General features: G+C 51.9%; 1 protein-coding gene across 2 annotated transcripts in view; it reads right to left on the bottom strand.

The window, feature by feature from the left end:
* Window positions 1–16,072, bottom strand: part of LOC119967561 (V-type proton ATPase subunit C 1-A-like) — a 144,618-nt gene that overhangs the window by 48,957 nt on the left and 79,589 nt on the right. For both annotated transcript variants that reach the window (XM_038800259.1, XM_038800260.1), the window contains exons 9-10: window positions 5,597–5,689; window positions 1,329–1,422 (exon numbers count right to left, since the gene is read on the bottom strand). In XM_038800259.1, the coding sequence (XP_038656187.1) occupies window positions 1,329–1,422; window positions 5,597–5,689 (187 nt within the window). The remainder of the gene's footprint in view (window positions 1–1,328; window positions 1,423–5,596; window positions 5,690–16,072) is intronic.

Here is a 16,072-nt window from a genome sequence, read left to right on the forward strand (position 1 = left end):
AGCGTTTGGCAGTATTAAGGGCAGAGCGAAAATCACTAGTTGAGGAGAACCTAACCCAATAGGCTTGATTTGCCCATGTCTTTTCTTTTGGGTCTCTGCAAAAATATATTGTGATGAATTTTTTTTAATGCTTTTGATTTTTATGTCTGGTGGATTATCAGCAAGATGTTTGACTACTGATTTTGTTTGCTGAATGCATTTATATATTTCAGTCGTCTAAGGGGCAATTGGCTCTTCCAATCTTCTGCCATAACTTCACTGGGAGATCACTGACAAAAACTGGCCATTTGTGGCGTGAGATTGGGAGTACTCCAGCAGAATTTCCTGGTGATGTTTCCAGTTCCATGTTGTTCAGCAAAAATGTTTGATCAATCCCGATTGAATCAACAATGTAAACAAGTTATATATTTGACATCAGTGAGAGGGAGAAATACAGTTTCATTGGTAATTTGCCTGTGCTATTTTTATTCATTCATGGGATGTGGGCATCACTGGTCATCCCAAATGTCCCTTGAACTGAACAACTTGCTAGGCCATTTCAGAGAGAGCATTTATGAGTCAACCATATTGCTGTGGATCTGGAATCACGTGTAGGCCACCCCAGGTAAGGATGGCAAATGATCAAGATGGGTCTTTTTGACAATCGACAATGGCCAGCGCCGGCCCTAGGGTTGCTGGCGCCCCGGGCAAGCTGAACTTCGGCGCCCTTCGGGGGGGGGGGGGGGGGGGGGGGCGGAGGGGGGGGGGGGGGGGGGGCGGGGGGGGGGGGGGGGGGGGGGGGCCGGAGGGGGGGGCCGGAGGGGGGGGCCGGAGTGACCACCGGCGAGCCTGGATCCATCCGCCATGTTTGTGCAGGGCGGCCTGAGGGAGGGCGGCCACCACGCATGCGCTGGTTGGCAAAGGCCCAACTGCGCATGCCCATAATTGTCCATAATAAACTTATCATGAATTTGAAGTACTTTCTAGAATCCAAATTGATCCATATTTCACTTGAGCTCCGTTTGAGCTTGACGCCATCTCTGTGTATTTTCTGCCGAGGGCCTGTTTAGCTCAGTTGGCTGGACAACGGGTAGAATTCTTGCGCTGGCTGAAATTATTCATGAAGGCCCCGCCTTCTCAATCTTTAAATTATCACATCATGTTTTATGAATTGTAATATACCATTGCATCGATTATTTTCCACAGCGACTGTGTAACTATATCTCCTGTATAGTATTTTAAATAAAAACAATTTTCTAAACCCACCAAAAGCACATTTTATATAAATTAGCTGCTTATCTCTTTCAAGTTCTGAAAATCTGATTTCCTGACATGACTCAAGTACTCACATACTGTTGTTTCTTGTCTGCACTTAGCCGTGTCATTTCCTCCTTCTCGGCATGCAATTCCTCTTCACTGTAGCTAAATTCACGTACTATAAACCTAGCAGAGAACAATTCTTTTAAAATTCTGCTGCTGCTTGTATTTGAATTCATTTAACAATTTAGTTATGAAAGGAATGGGGCGGTAGATTTGTATCTCCACCACCTGGGCTGTAATCTGGCAGGGTGGCTTGTCTTCCCATTACAGAATCCAGCCAATTATCATTCCATTGGAATCACTGGAATGAAAATCCAGCAGATGAAATAATTAGCGGCTCTCAAACTGGGCTCCATACAGGTTTTACAGGGGGCCTGTGGAAAAATGTAAAATTGCTTACCAAGCAGGACCAATCGGATGAATGGGTGACTGCCCAGAGCACTAGACTTGGGTATCACCTTGCCAGCAGGTACCCACTCAGGACTGCCTGCCACTGCTTAAGACACTGAGCTTTTTAGTTAAAGACTCCGTGCGGAGTGATATGGCAAAAGATAAAGATGCCTACAGCCTCTTGCACTTGTAGATGCCAAAACTGTCCAACGAGTCTCAGACCATCCTTCAGCCAGTCTCTCAGAGGCTTATAGGGCCACTGCTGTACCAGGCTGAGTACTGTGTAGTTTGGGGGTAGTTTCCATCTATTAACCTTTGAAAAATACAAAATGTTGGCCTTTATATAGAATGATTTACATGTATAATTGTTTTAATCACACAGGATTAACAGACTCTGAAGCGTGAGACTGATATCTATAACAAAATACCTATTCTCTTAAAACATTATTAAAACACTCTGGGTTGCATTTTACGTGTCCCAATGGGTGTGTGTTCAGCAAGGTGCACACAAAATAGGGTGGGTGCCCACTGTAATGATATCTAGTATATCGGGCGAGGTTCTCCGAAATTGAGGCCAAGTGTTCGCGCCGTCGTGAACGCCGTCACGTTTCACAACGACACGAACATGGCCTGGGCACGACCTATTCTGGCCCCCACAGCGGTGCCGCGCCAACCCGCGCATGCGCAGTTGGGACAGCTCATTCCTGCGCATGCGCAGTTGGGCCACGCCATCCTGCGCGGGGAACTTCTTATGCGTGCCGGCCCCTCACCAACACGGCGCCGGGGTTCTGGGGCCAGCTGCGAAAGGAAGTAGGCTCGGGGGGGGGGGGGGGGGGGGGGGGAGGCCGGCCTGCCGATCGGTGCCCGATCGGTGGGCCCTGATCGTGGGACAGACCCCATCGGAGGCCCCCCCTGGCGAAGGACCCCCCCCTCCATAGGCCGCCCCCCTTCCCGCAGAGTTCCTGCCAGCAGCGGCCAGGGGTGAACGGCGCCGGCGGAACTGTCATTTTTGTTGCCGGCCGCTCAGCCCATCTGGGCTCGCCGTTTGCGGCGATTCTCCGAGCAGCCCGGTGCGATTCTCGCACCGCTGGTTTCGGGGGGGTGGGAGAATCATGTGCGGGTGTCGGGGCGGTATGGCGCGACTCACGCGGTGCCCCGGCAATTCTCCCACCCGGCTGTGGGGGGGGGAAGAATACAGCCCATCATCTTTGTATATATGAATAATCATGGAATTACAGCATTCAGCCACTAGATGGAGTAAGAGCACATCTCACAACCCGCACAGTGATCTTGGAGTGAGTTAGTAGAGAGGGTTGGAGGACCGGGGTGTTTTTCAGTAGCTATGTGTAATGTAGTTATTTGCTCTAATTTTTCGGCATACTTAAGAATTCACAAGTTACAGCGTAGTGTAAATAAATTAACTTTCATTTAGTACAAAGTCTGCATGTTCTTTGTAGCAATACTATAACCTTAATGATATTAATTTAAACAAACAAAGAACATCACACCCACCACCTTCCTGCCCATCCCCAAGGTCACCCCCATAATATGGGGGGTGGACAGCCAACAAAATCAGCAGCCCATCTACCAAATTTAAATAAATAATCAAAGACCAATTAAGCTTGTTATCAAGCCAATTAATCCTGATAATATGCTACCCACAATGTAAAAAGGTTGACGTAGACAGTCAGGTGGGAATGGGCAGCCCTGGTTTTAAACAGATTCCTTAAAGGGTGGAAAGGAAGGGGCATGTAATGAACTCCAATTGGCTTTATTGGTTGGCCAAATTGGAGTATGAGCTCCCTCAATGATAGCTCATTGAGGGGGCCCATATAATCACCTGTGTAGGCTTTGTGAGCCAGTCTTAAGTTGACTGGACTGCTAGACTGTTTGTAGCTGCTCCTGTAATATCGTTATTGTAAATAAATATTGGTGTGGTGACGGAACTCCTGCCTCCTGTGGATTACTACACGGAACATCCTCCCCAGTGAGGGACGACAGTTCAACAGGCTGCCCATTTAATCGTCGTGCAAGGCTTTATGGCTGCGGGTGGGCTGGCATTGAGAAGATTGGTTCCCTGTAATATTCTGCCCTTTTGCAGCCTTCACATTATGAATACTATATAGTGTTGTAGCATGAACTAATTTCCGTGATTATTGATCCATTTGAAAATTCAACCAAAAAAATAGTTTGAGGACCAGTAACATAAAAAGTGAGAAATTCTCTCCATCAGATTACCCCACGGGCAGTAAAGTTAAAGTTCCATCCTGTTGTCTTTTCAAAGAAGGTATCCCAGGAAACTCCTTAAGCATTGAGTTCCTCAATGTTTGTGTTTCTGAGAAGTCTTGACATGCTGGGCTTCTTCATGGAATCATTCACCTAAAGAGTGGATAAATGCTGGGAAGAATTCTGCCAAGGGAATCCCTTTAGTCTATTCCGTAGATTCAGGGAGGAATAAAAACAAATGACCACGGACGCTGGAATCTGAAAGAGACACAGAAACTGCTGGAAAACCTCACTGTGAGAAGCAGGTCAGCTTTGACAAAGAGTCATCCAGACTCGAAACGTTAGCTCTGTTCTCTCTTCACAGGTGCTAAGATTATCCAGCATTTCTTGTTTTTGATTCAGTGAGGGAGTTGTCCCAGAATATCAGTGGCTGCTTTGGAGATGAACAGGGAGACAAATTCCCATTGGCGGATGGCATACAGGTTGCCTGATGGATTGTTGCCTCCTTGCAATTTTTCACGAGGCAGATGGATGTGAAATTATCCTGCCTGGCAGTGGCAGAATACAATCAATCCCATTAAGGAACCACTTGATGGCACTAATTGTAGGAGAGCAGCATTGTTCCAGCGTTCAGCAGGCCCCTCCACCATGTCTGTGCTCCAGCAAGTAAAGGAGGAAGCTGCACAGTGGACTTGGAGGCTGTGTTACAGATGAAAATATTTAAATGCTTCCAGCAGAAACCATCAAGGCTGCTGCATTCCCAACTCACAGCCTTGCCACGGAATGTGGGATTCCTGGAGCTGATCTCTATGGGCCTCATGAGGTTGGAGTCAATCCTCTGATGCTGATCGTAGATGCTGTGCTTCACTGACACGCCTGCTGCTTGGTCTCACACAGTGAGGAATTCTCTATACTGAACCACGCTGTCTGCAACGTCACCTCTGCAGCCTGCCCGCATTCCCTCATTGGGCAATGAATGCAGAGACAGCCCTTCCATTGGCTGCGACATGTAAAACGCAACTGGCAGGTGAATTACAATGCTAGGTGAGGTTGGGAACGAGAGATTATCCCAATGATTCTGGCAAAATTCAGCCCATTAATTGCCTTTCCAAGTTTCATAGATGTGGGTCTTAACTGAGCTTCCCTTTCTCTCCCCAAGGTGTCACCTCAGCACTGTTACCCATGGTAGCATAAGTGGATAGCACTGAGGCTTCACAGCGCCAGGGTCCTAGGTTCGATTCCCTGCTGGGTCACTGTCTGTGCGGAGTCTGCACATTCTCCCCGTGTCTGCGTGGGTTTCCTCCGGGTGCTCTGGTTTCCTCCCACAGTCCAAAGACGTGCAGGTTAGGTGGATTGGACATGCTAAATTGCCCGTAGTGACCAAAAAGGTTAGGAGGGATTATTGGGTTACGGGGTTAGGGTGGAAGTGAGGGCTTAAGTGGGTCGGTGCAGAATGGCCTCCTTCAGCACTGTATGTTCTATGTTCTAAATGTATTGATTATTGAGCATCAAATTATTCAAGAAATTCTTACTGAATAAATTATCTGGATTTATAGAAGTGAAATCAATCCTTTAATATTTTCAATCACAAATCTGCAGTGAGTCATTTATTCCAACTTGAAATGCAAAGAAAAATCAAATCACGATTGATAGAACAATTTAAAATACTTTCAAAACTTACTTGTTTTCTCTGGCTCTGATTTTGAATTCATCCACAGTTTTCTTGAAGAGAGTTACTGTAAAGAGGGCTCCTTCCATGTCTTCTATAATCATTCTGTGCATCAGAAAAGTTCATTATCTTAGTTCAAAAAAATTCCAGTTAACAGTTTCACAAAATAGTTTATTTAAAAGAATACACACATAATTGAGAGGTTGCCCATGCTGAAGGAAAATGCACTACCATCTGTTGAGTAATGGGATAAGAGACATTCCAATTAGTTGTCTCATTTATGTTAAGTATCCAATAATTGATTATGTAAAGAGGCGTCAGGTGGCCTTTGCGTCAGGTGATGCGAAGATATAGTTTTGTGCAGAGTCTGTTAAAGTGAAATAAAGGTGTTTGTAAAAGGAGCTGTACCTTTGACTCTTTATATAACAGCAGCTAAATGTCTAACACCACTTACAATCCACATTTAGGGAATTCATAGAACATAGAACGATACAGCGCAGTACAGGCCCTTCGGCCCACGATGTTGCACCGACATGGGAAGTCAAAAACTAAAGGCCATCTAACCTACACTATGCCATTATCATCCATATGCTTATCCAATAAACTTTTAAATGCCCTCAATGTTGGCGAGTTCACTACTGTTGCAGGTAGGGCATTCCACGGCCTCACCACTCTTTGCGTAAAAAACCTACCTCTGACGTCTGTCCTATATCTATTACCCCTCAATTTAAGGCTATGTCCCCTCGTGCTAGCCACCTCCATCCGTGGGAGAAGGCTCTCACTGTCCACCCTATCTAACCCTCTGATCATTTTGTATGCCTCTATTAAGTCACCTCTTAACCTTCTTCTCTCTAACGAGAACAACCTCAAGTCCATCAGCCTTTCCTCATAAGATTTTCCCTCCATACCAGGCAACATCCTGGTAAATCTCCCCTGCACCCGTTCCAAAGCTTCCACGTCCTTCCTATAATGAGGCGACCAGAACTGTACGCAATACTCCAAATGCGGCCGTACCAGAGTTTTGTACAGCTGCAACATGACCTCATGGCTCCGGAACTCAATCCCTCCACCAATAAAGGCCAACACACCATAGGCATTCTTCACAACCCTATCAACCTGGGTGGCAACTTTCAGGGATCTATGTACATGGACACCGAGATCCCTCTGCTCATCCACACTGCCAAGAATTTTACCATTAGCCAAATATTCCGCATTCCTGTTTTTCTTTCCAAAGTGAATCACCTCACACTTATCTATAGTAAACTCCATTTGCCACCTCTCAGCCCAGCTCTGCAGCTTATCTATGTCCCTCTGTAACCTGCAACATCCTTCCGCACTGTCTACAACTCCACCGACTTTAGTGTTGTCTGCAAATTTACTCACCCAACCTTCTGTGCCCTCCTCTAGGTTATTTATAAAAATGACAAACAGCAACGGCCCCAGAACAGATCCTTGTGGTACGCCACTCGTAACTGAACTCCATTCTGAACATTTCCCATCAACTACCACTCTCTGTCTTCTTTCAACTAGCCAATTTCTGATCCACATCTCTAAATCACCCTCAATCCCCAGCCTCCGTATTTTCTGCAATAGCCGACCATGGGGAACCTTATCAAACGCTTTACTGAAATCCATATACACCACATCAACTGCTCTACCCTCGTCTACCTGTTCAGTCACCTTCTCAAAGAACTCGATAAGGTTTGTGAGGCATGACCTACCCTTCACAAAACCACGCTGACTATCCCTAATCATATTATTCCTATCTAGATGATTATAAATCGTATCTCTTATAATCCTCTCCAAGACTTTACCCACAACAGACGTGAGGCTCACCGGCCTATAGTTACCGGGGTTATCTCTACTCCCCTTCTTGAACAAAGGGACCATATTTGCTACCCTCCAGTCCTCTGGCACTATTCCTGTAGCCAATGATGACATAAAATCAAAGCCAAAGGCTCAGCAATCTCTTCCCTGGCTTCCCAGAGAATCCTAGGATAAATCCCATCAGGCCCCAGGGACTTATCTATTTTCACCTTGTTCAGAATTGCCAACACTTCTTCCCTACGCACCTCAATGCCATCTATTCTAATAGCCTGGGCCTCCGCATTCTCCTCCACAACATTATCTTTTTCTTGAGTGAATACTGACGAAAAGTATTCATTTAGTATCTCGCTTATCTCCTCAGCCTCCACACACAACTTCCCACCACTGTCCTTGACTGGCCCTACTCTTACCCTAGTCATTCTTTTATTCCTGACATACCTATAGAAAGCTTTTGGGTTTTCCTTGATCCTACCTGCCAAAGACTTTTCATGTCCCCTCCTTGCTCGTCTTAGCTCTCTCTTTAGATCCTTCCTCGCTTCCTTGTAACTATCAAGCGCCCCAACTGAAACCTCACGCCTCATCTTCACCTAGGTCTCCTTCTTCCTCTTAACAAGAGATTCCACTTCTTTGGTAAACCACGGTTCCCTCGCTCTACCCCTTCCTCCCTGCCTGACTGGTACGTACTTATCAAGAACACGCAATAGCTGTTCCTTGAACAAGCTCCACATATCCAGTGTGCCCAACCCTTGCAGCCTACTTCTCCAACCTACACATCCTAAGTCATGTCTAATGGCATCATAATTGCCCTTCCCCCAGCTATAACTCTTGCCCTGCGGGGTATACTTATCCCTTTCCATCACTAACGTAAAGGTCACCGAATTGTGGTCGCTGTTTCCAAAGTTCTCACCTACCTCCAGATCTAACACCTGGCCTGGTTCATTACCCAAAACCAAATCCAATGTGGCCTCGCCTCTTGTTGGCCTGTCAACATATTGTGTCAGGAAACCCTCCTGCACACATTGTACAAAGAACGACCCATCTAATGTACTCGAACTATATCTTTTCCAGTCAATATTTGGAAAGTTAAAGTCCCCCATAACAACTACCCTGTTACTTTCGCTCTTTTCCAGAATCATCTTCGCCATCCTTTCCTCTACATCCCTAGAACTATTAGGTGGCCTATAGAAAACTCCCAACAGGGTGACCTCTCCTTTCCTGTTTCTAACCTCAGCCCATACTACCTCGGAAGAAGAGTCTCCATCTAGCATCCTTTCCGCCACCGTAATACTGTCCTTGACTAACAGCGCCACACCTCCCCCTCTTTTGCCCCCTTCTCTGAGCTTCCTAAAACACCTAAACCCCGGAACCTGCAACAACCATTCCTGTCCCTGCTCTATCCATGTCTCTGAAATGGCCACAACATCGAAGTCCCAGGTACCAACCCATGCTGCCAGTTCCCCTACCTTATTTCGTATACTCCTGGCATTGAAGTAGACACACTTCAAACCACCTACCTGAACACTGGCACCCTCCTGCGAAGTCAAATCTGTGCTCCTGACCTCTATACTCTCAATCTACGGGCAATTTATCATGGCCAATCCACCTAACCTGCACATCTTTGGACTGTGGGAGGAAACCGGAGCACCCGGAGGAAACCCACGCACACAGGGGGAGGACGTGCAGACTCCACACAGACAGTGACCCAGCCGGGAATCGAACCTGGGACCCTGGAGCTGTGAAGCATTTATGCTAACCACCATGCTACCCTGCTGCCCACACATAAGTGTGGGGTGATTCACTTGGGCAAGACAAACAAGGCAAAGGAATACATGATGAATGGCAGGACCATGAGAAGCACAGAGGGCACGATTCTCCCGACTTACGAAAAATCGGAGAATAGCGGGCGTCGCAAATTTTTACGGCGACGCTGGTCCGACGCCCTCCCGCTATTCTCTGAACCCCGCACAGACTCCAAGTCGCCATTCCCGCCAAACGCCTCTAACGCGCCCCCGGCACTACCAGAATCGCTAGTTTTTGGCCCCCCCCGCTATTCTCCGGCCCGGATGGGCCGAAGACCCGACTTAATCGCGCACTGTTTACACGGCGTGAAACACACCTGCTTTTTAAGTTCGTCAACCAGTCGTGCTGGCTGACGACTGCTTCCAGGAGGTCAGCGCACCGCTCGAGTCTGGCCACAATGGGGAAGGCATCCCTGAGAACGGGAGGGGGGTCCAGAGCGGGGGGGAGTGGGGGAGACGGAGGGGGGAGTGGGGGAGACGGGGGGGGGGGGGTGGGGGAGATGGAGGGGGGCAGTGGGGGAGACGGAGGGGGGAGTGGGGGAGACGGAGGGGGGGGAGTGGGGAGACGGAGGGGGGGAGTGGGGGAGATGGAGGGGGGAGTGGGGGAGACTGAGGGGGGGGAGTGGGGGAGATGGAGGGGGGAGTGGGGGAGATGGAGGGGGGAGTGGGGGAGACGGAGGGGGGAGTGGGGGAGACGGAGGGGGGAGTGGGGGAGACGGAGGGGGGAGTGGGGGAGACGGAGGGGGGGAGTGGGAGAGTGGGGGAGACGGAGGGGGGGAGTGGGAGTGGGGGGGGTGTTAGGGAGAGAGTGAGCGAGTGAGCCGTCCAACCCCGTAACAAAATGTCTGCCACCATGCCATGTCGTGCCGGTCACGAGGACACGGCCGCTGGTTCCCCTGTGGCTTACGGCCACAGGCCACTGACGCACCCATGAGGAGGACAGAGTTTACTGCCCGTTGGATGCAGAAAGTGACCAGGGGTTAGGCTGCCCGCGTGTCAGCAGCACGACCAGGCCACCGGGACACACAGGTATCCCGTGGCAGGCGGCTGCCGAGGTGTCGACTAACCTCCGTCTAACATGTCCCGTTTCTCTGCCCCCTACCACCCTTCTGTAGGTTAGCACAATGTCTGCGAACAGAACGGCTATGTTCTGCGCAGTGGTTGGGGCCGCTGCACTGCATTTGGAGATGCAGCAGCATCCACAGCCACAACCCGCAGTGGATGCAGGGCCAGCTGCAGCAGCAGAGGGAAGGGCCGAGGAGTTGCCAGTCGTCGAGCAGCATGGGGGGGAGGGGGAGGAGGAGGAGGAGGAGAAAGTGAGGGTGCAGCCACGGCACCAGAGGCGACGACCAAGGCCGAGGGTGTACCGAGGGTCTCTTTCCTAACAATGACAGACATCACCTGCAGGAGGAGACTCCGGCTGAGTAGGCAGACGGTGATACATATCTGTCACCTCGTGGCGCACCTCGCCCCACGTGGAACGGGGGGGAGGACACGCGATCCCGGTTGCCATCAAGGTGACGGTCGCTCTTAACTTCTATGCTACCGACTCCTTCCAGTCTCCGAGCGGGGACCTCTCCGGGATCTCCCAGTCATCGGTCCACAGGTGCATCCGGGATGTGACCGACGCCCTCTATGCCATCGCTAACATCTACATCACCTTTCCCGAGGACCAAGCAAGTCAAGACTCACAAGCTCGTGGATTTGCCAGAGTGGCCGGGATACCGAGGGTGCAGGGGGCAATCAATTGTGTTCACGTCCCCATGCGCCCGCCTGCAGGGGACAGGGACGTGTTCACAAACAGAAGGGGGACATACTCCATGAATATCCAGGTGGTATGCGACCCCCACATGAGGATCATGAATGTCTGTGCAAGGTTCCCAGGGAGTGTGCATGACTCCTACATGCTGGCGCAGTCGTTCATCCCTGTGATGTTTGAGGGACGTCCCCCCCGGCTGAGGGGCTGGTTGCTAGGCGACAGGGGTTATCCGCTGAGGTCTTGGCTGATGACGCCGATACGGAGGCCTCAGACCAATGCGGAAACCCGATACAATGATGCCCATGCAGCAACCAGGGGTGTGGTGGAGCGCTGCCTTGGCCTCCTGAAGATGAGATTCAGGTGTCTGGACCGCTCCGGAGGGGCCCTGCAGTACCAGGCTGAAAGGATCGCTCGCATTGTTGTGGTCTGTTGTGCGCTGCACAACATCGCGATGCAGAGGGGAGATGACCAGCTGCAGGAGGCGGAGGGAGAAACCAGTGACAGTGGTGCCAGCACAGAGGAGGAGGAGGAGGAGGCTGGCGGAGTGGCGGGCGCAGCACGCAGACACGACCCAGGTGCTGGTGATGCCCAGGAGGCGGCACAACAGACCCGGCGAGGATGGCGGGCACGCGACGCCTTGGTGGCAGCACGGTTCACGCGTCGCATGTGACGTCCCCGCTGAACACCAAACCACCACCTGCAACGCTAGTCGTGCAGAGGGTCAACACATAACTGCCACCACCACAACCCCCCCCACCCCCTCTCAGTGTACACTGCTCCACTTCGACATCACCCTTATCACTGGGTCCAGACGGTATGGCACAACATCGATGGCTGTGTCAGCGGGTGTGATCAGTGCCATGTGGAATGATGACAGCCCGCTCTGCGAAGAGCTGTGAGCTCAGAATCGTTAGAGAGAGTCTGACCCACGGCAATAGCTGAACCATCCACCTTGGTGGCCGCTGAGTTTGTCATGGACACTCCATCACGTGCCCGCGTGGGCTAGCTGTGGGAGGGGGTGGGGGGAGGGGCAGAGACTGCACACCCGGCATCGAAGTTTCACCGTTCGTCAACCCCAGCGACACTCGGTCACCATCACGATTCCTGTGGCTGTGGAACAATCACACGGTATTACAAGTAAGGTGGAACAGTGCGTTTAATGTGAACAAACATTTACAGGTGCCCTAGCCCCTACAACTAAACTGTGCCCTTCACCTGTGCCAACTTACTCTGTGTCTCACTTTGTTGCCTTATGGGCCCTAACACTACGTCTATGTGAGTCCCCAGATGATACAGCAGGAGTGGAGGAGGACTGCTGCGAATCGCCCCCTTCGACTTGTTTCTCCTTCGGCAAGCGTTTCCTGGGGCGACCCGGCCTTGATGGGCCAGGCTGCTCTGCGGGCGTCTCGGGTGACGTTGTGCCACCCTGCTCTGCCTGCTGCCCGCTCGATGCACCAGGGATGGGACGGGGGGAGGCCGAGAATTCCGGGACGTCCCGTGATGGAGTTAATGGGACGGGCCCCGAAACCTCCTCCTCCCTCGGGGAGCCCGGTGGCCCCCGGGCCTCACTTTGGGACAGAGGTGCGAGCGGGGAGGTGCCCCGTCGCACCACCGACACCTGGCGCTGCCAGTCCTGGAGGCCTGCAACGGTATCCACCAGGATCCGAAGGTTTGCAGACGCGGAGTCCAGGGAGTTAGACATTCCCGCCAGGGACTGTGCGACCTCAACCTGTGAGTGCACGACGCCATCCAGCACGTGTGTCAGGCGGTTGATGCTCTCGGCGACTGACTGCTGGGATTGTGCCATCGACTTCTGGGACTGTGCCATCGACTGCTGTGACTGTGCCATGGCGTGCTGCGACTGGACCATGACCTGCTGAGACTGGGCCAAGGCCTGCAGGGCGCCGGCAATGTCGTTTTGGCTCTGGCGCATTGCTGCCTGTGAGAGGGCAACCCTGTCCAGGGCCGAGGATGACGCGTGCACATTAACCCCAATACCTTGCATAACCTGACCCATTGCCTCCACCGCGGATGCCACCCGTGCGGTGTCAGCCTGGGTCTCTGCCATGAGCGGCACCACTCCCTGCTCGTGGACGCGGTTCAACTCCTCTAACAGCGTCTGCAGAGTCTGGCAAACAGCCCTCATCCCGTCATTGTTACCCTGGGTTTCTTGAGGCATCGGCTGAGCGGGTGGGTTGAGAAACTCCAGGAACTCAGAAAACGTCTGGGAGCCAGCTGCATGCTGGGTCTGGCCTGGCCTCCGCCAGTCCGGGCCCTCGGTTGCTCCGACCTCCACCTGCTGTACCTGCTCAGCTGTGATGTGCGAACCAGACTGTGACCCAGGAGACTCTTCACTAAATAGACCCGCCGGGGTGAGTGTCTCTGGGATGATGGATGGTGTGGGAGATAGCAGTGCCGCAAGCCCGAGATCGTCTGTATTTAACGCCTCCTCTATGGTATGGGGCCGCTGAGAGTCCGCAGGGTGTTCGCTGGCCATTTCTGTGGCTTCTGGTATCGCCACCCTCTGGGCGCCCTGCTCCGCAGATTGGGTTGGGGAGGATGGGACTCCCCGCTGATTAAGCACACTCTGTCGTTCGGCCCCAGGTGAGGTGGGGGCAGATGCCTGTGTCCGTCTGCAGCCAGACGGCCCTGGTCGTTCGGCATCATGTCCTAGGGAAGAGAATGAGATGGGTTATTTAGATTCGCTCAGCCGGCCGCTGGATGGTCCCAGTGGGCAGGGTATGTGAAGGGACAGAGGATGGGGGAGATATCCCAGTGGGCAGGGTGTGTAAAGGGACAGAGGATGGGGGAGGTGTCCAAGTGGGCAGGGTGTGTGAAGAGACAGAGGATGGGGGAGGTGTCCAAGTGGGCAGGGTGTGCAAAGGGACAGTGGATGGGGGAGGTGTCCAAGTGGGCAGGGTGTGTGAAGGGACAGAGGATGGGGGAGGGGTGGGTGTTTGTCAAGGAGGGTTGTCTCACTTGCTGCAGATCTGCCAACCTCGCATAGCGCGACTTCCCGGGTGCCAGACCCCTCAACAAGGTCAAGTGCCCTCAGCTCAAATGTGGTCAGGGGGTGCAGGTTGGGCGAACCCCCTCCAGTCTTGTGCCGCTCACGGGTGTTGTGAGCGGACTTGGCCTGTTGGGGGAGGGGGCATAGGTAGATCATTACAATACGGCAGGTATCAGCAGTCCGTTCAGATACTGGCACAGTTTGGGGGTGAAGTTGTCATAAGACCATTGCATCTCTCCATGGAGGCCAGAGCGCTGGGTCTGTGACAACTTTGTGAACCACCCTCAAATAACTCTGCCCCAATCCCCCTCCACCCCCCCCCCCCCCCGTGCCAGGGGGGCAGGTGGGTGATTAAGTTAAGGGGGGAGGGATGGTTGTGACCAGGGGGCACCCTCTTGGCACTTACCCTGGCAGCCCTGGTGAGGTCGTGCAGCTTTTTCCTGCATTGCTCTGCAGAGTGAGGGGTCTGCCCCACAGCACTGACGGCAGCAGCCACCTCACGCCAGGCCTGGCGTACCACGCCGGAAGGTTGCCGATGCCCTCTACGCGGGCAGATGATGCCCCTCCTCTGCTCGACAGCATCGAGCAGCGCCTCCACATCAGCCTCAACAAACCGAGGGGCAGCTCTCCTGGGCTCCGCCATCATGGCCGACAGATTCTGTGCTCGCCCGCGCCTTTTTACGGCGTCGGGCGGCGTCACGTGGCGTCACGTGGGCGTGTTTGTGTCGTCGCCGCGTTCCGTCGTAATGGCGCCGTAATTGACGCGGCCGCGTTACTAGCCCATTTCCCGGAAGTGAATACGTCGGGAAATGGACCCTTCCCGACCGTCGTCAAACGCGCCCGTTTTTCCCGACGATTTCCCGATTTTTCGTGAGTCCGGAGAATCGCACCCAGAGTGTCAGAGGGACATTGGTGTGCATGTACACCGGCCCTAAAGGTTTCAGGACATGTGTATAAAGTGGTTAAGAAGGCATATGGTGGGCAGCACGGTGGCGCAGTGGGTTAGCCCTGCAGCCTCACGGCGCCGAGGTCCCAGGTTCGATCCCGGCTCTGGGTCACTGTCCGTGTGGAGTTTGCACATTCTCCCCGTGTTTGCGTGGGTTTCACCCCCACAACCCAAAGATGTGCAGGGTAGGTGGATTGGCCACGCTAAATTGCCCCTTAATTGGAAAAAAAATAATTGGATACTCTAAATTTAAAAAAAAAAAAGAAGGCATATGGATCACTTGCCTTTATTAGACAAGACATAAGAGCAGGGACGTCATGCAGAAACTGGATAAAACGTTGGTTAGGCCACAGCTGGAGCATTGTGTGCAGTTCTGCAATCCACATTATAGGAGGATGTGATAGCACTGGAAAGAGTGCAGGAGATTGACCAGGATGTTGCCTGGGTTGGAGAGTCTTAGCTATGAAGAGAGATTGGCGACACGGGGGTTGTTTTCCTTGGAGCAGCGGAGACTGAGGGGCGGGGGGGGGGAGGTGATGATCAAGATGTATAAAATTATGAGGGGCACCAATAGAGCAGACAGCAAGAAACTTTTCATCTTGGTGGAGGAATCAGGGGGCATAGATTTAAGGTAATGGGCAGGAGGTTTTAGAGAGGATATGAGGAAAAACATCTTCATCCAGAGGTTGGAGGGATTCTGGAACTCACTGTCTGAAAGGGTGGTGGAGGCAGAGATCCGCTTACATTTAAGATATATTTAGATGTGCACTTGCAATGCCAAGGCATACAAGGCTAAGTGATGGAAAATGACACTCAAATACTTGTGTGGCTGTTTTTGACTGGCGCAGACATGATGGGCCAAAGGCTGAAGGGCCTTTTCTGTTCTGTAGACCTCTACGACTATGACTCTATGGGCATGATCTAACGGCCTTATCGCGCGACGTGGGTCGCAACGAGGCCAGTAAATCTCATAAATCTTGCCAGGTTTATGATGCTCGTTAAGTCTCGCTAGATCTAACGAGATCTCACGAGATGTTGCGGTCAGGATCTCACCCTCAACGGATGTGATTCATAGTTGCATATTCAAATGAGTAGTTAGTCTCACCTCGGAGACATCAAGCGGGCTTCATTTAGCACTGGTTTCCAC

This window comes from Scyliorhinus canicula, chromosome 6 (assembly GCF_902713615.1).
Source record: "Scyliorhinus canicula chromosome 6, sScyCan1.1, whole genome shotgun sequence".
Taxonomy (NCBI): Eukaryota; Metazoa; Chordata; class Chondrichthyes; order Carcharhiniformes; family Scyliorhinidae; genus Scyliorhinus; species Scyliorhinus canicula.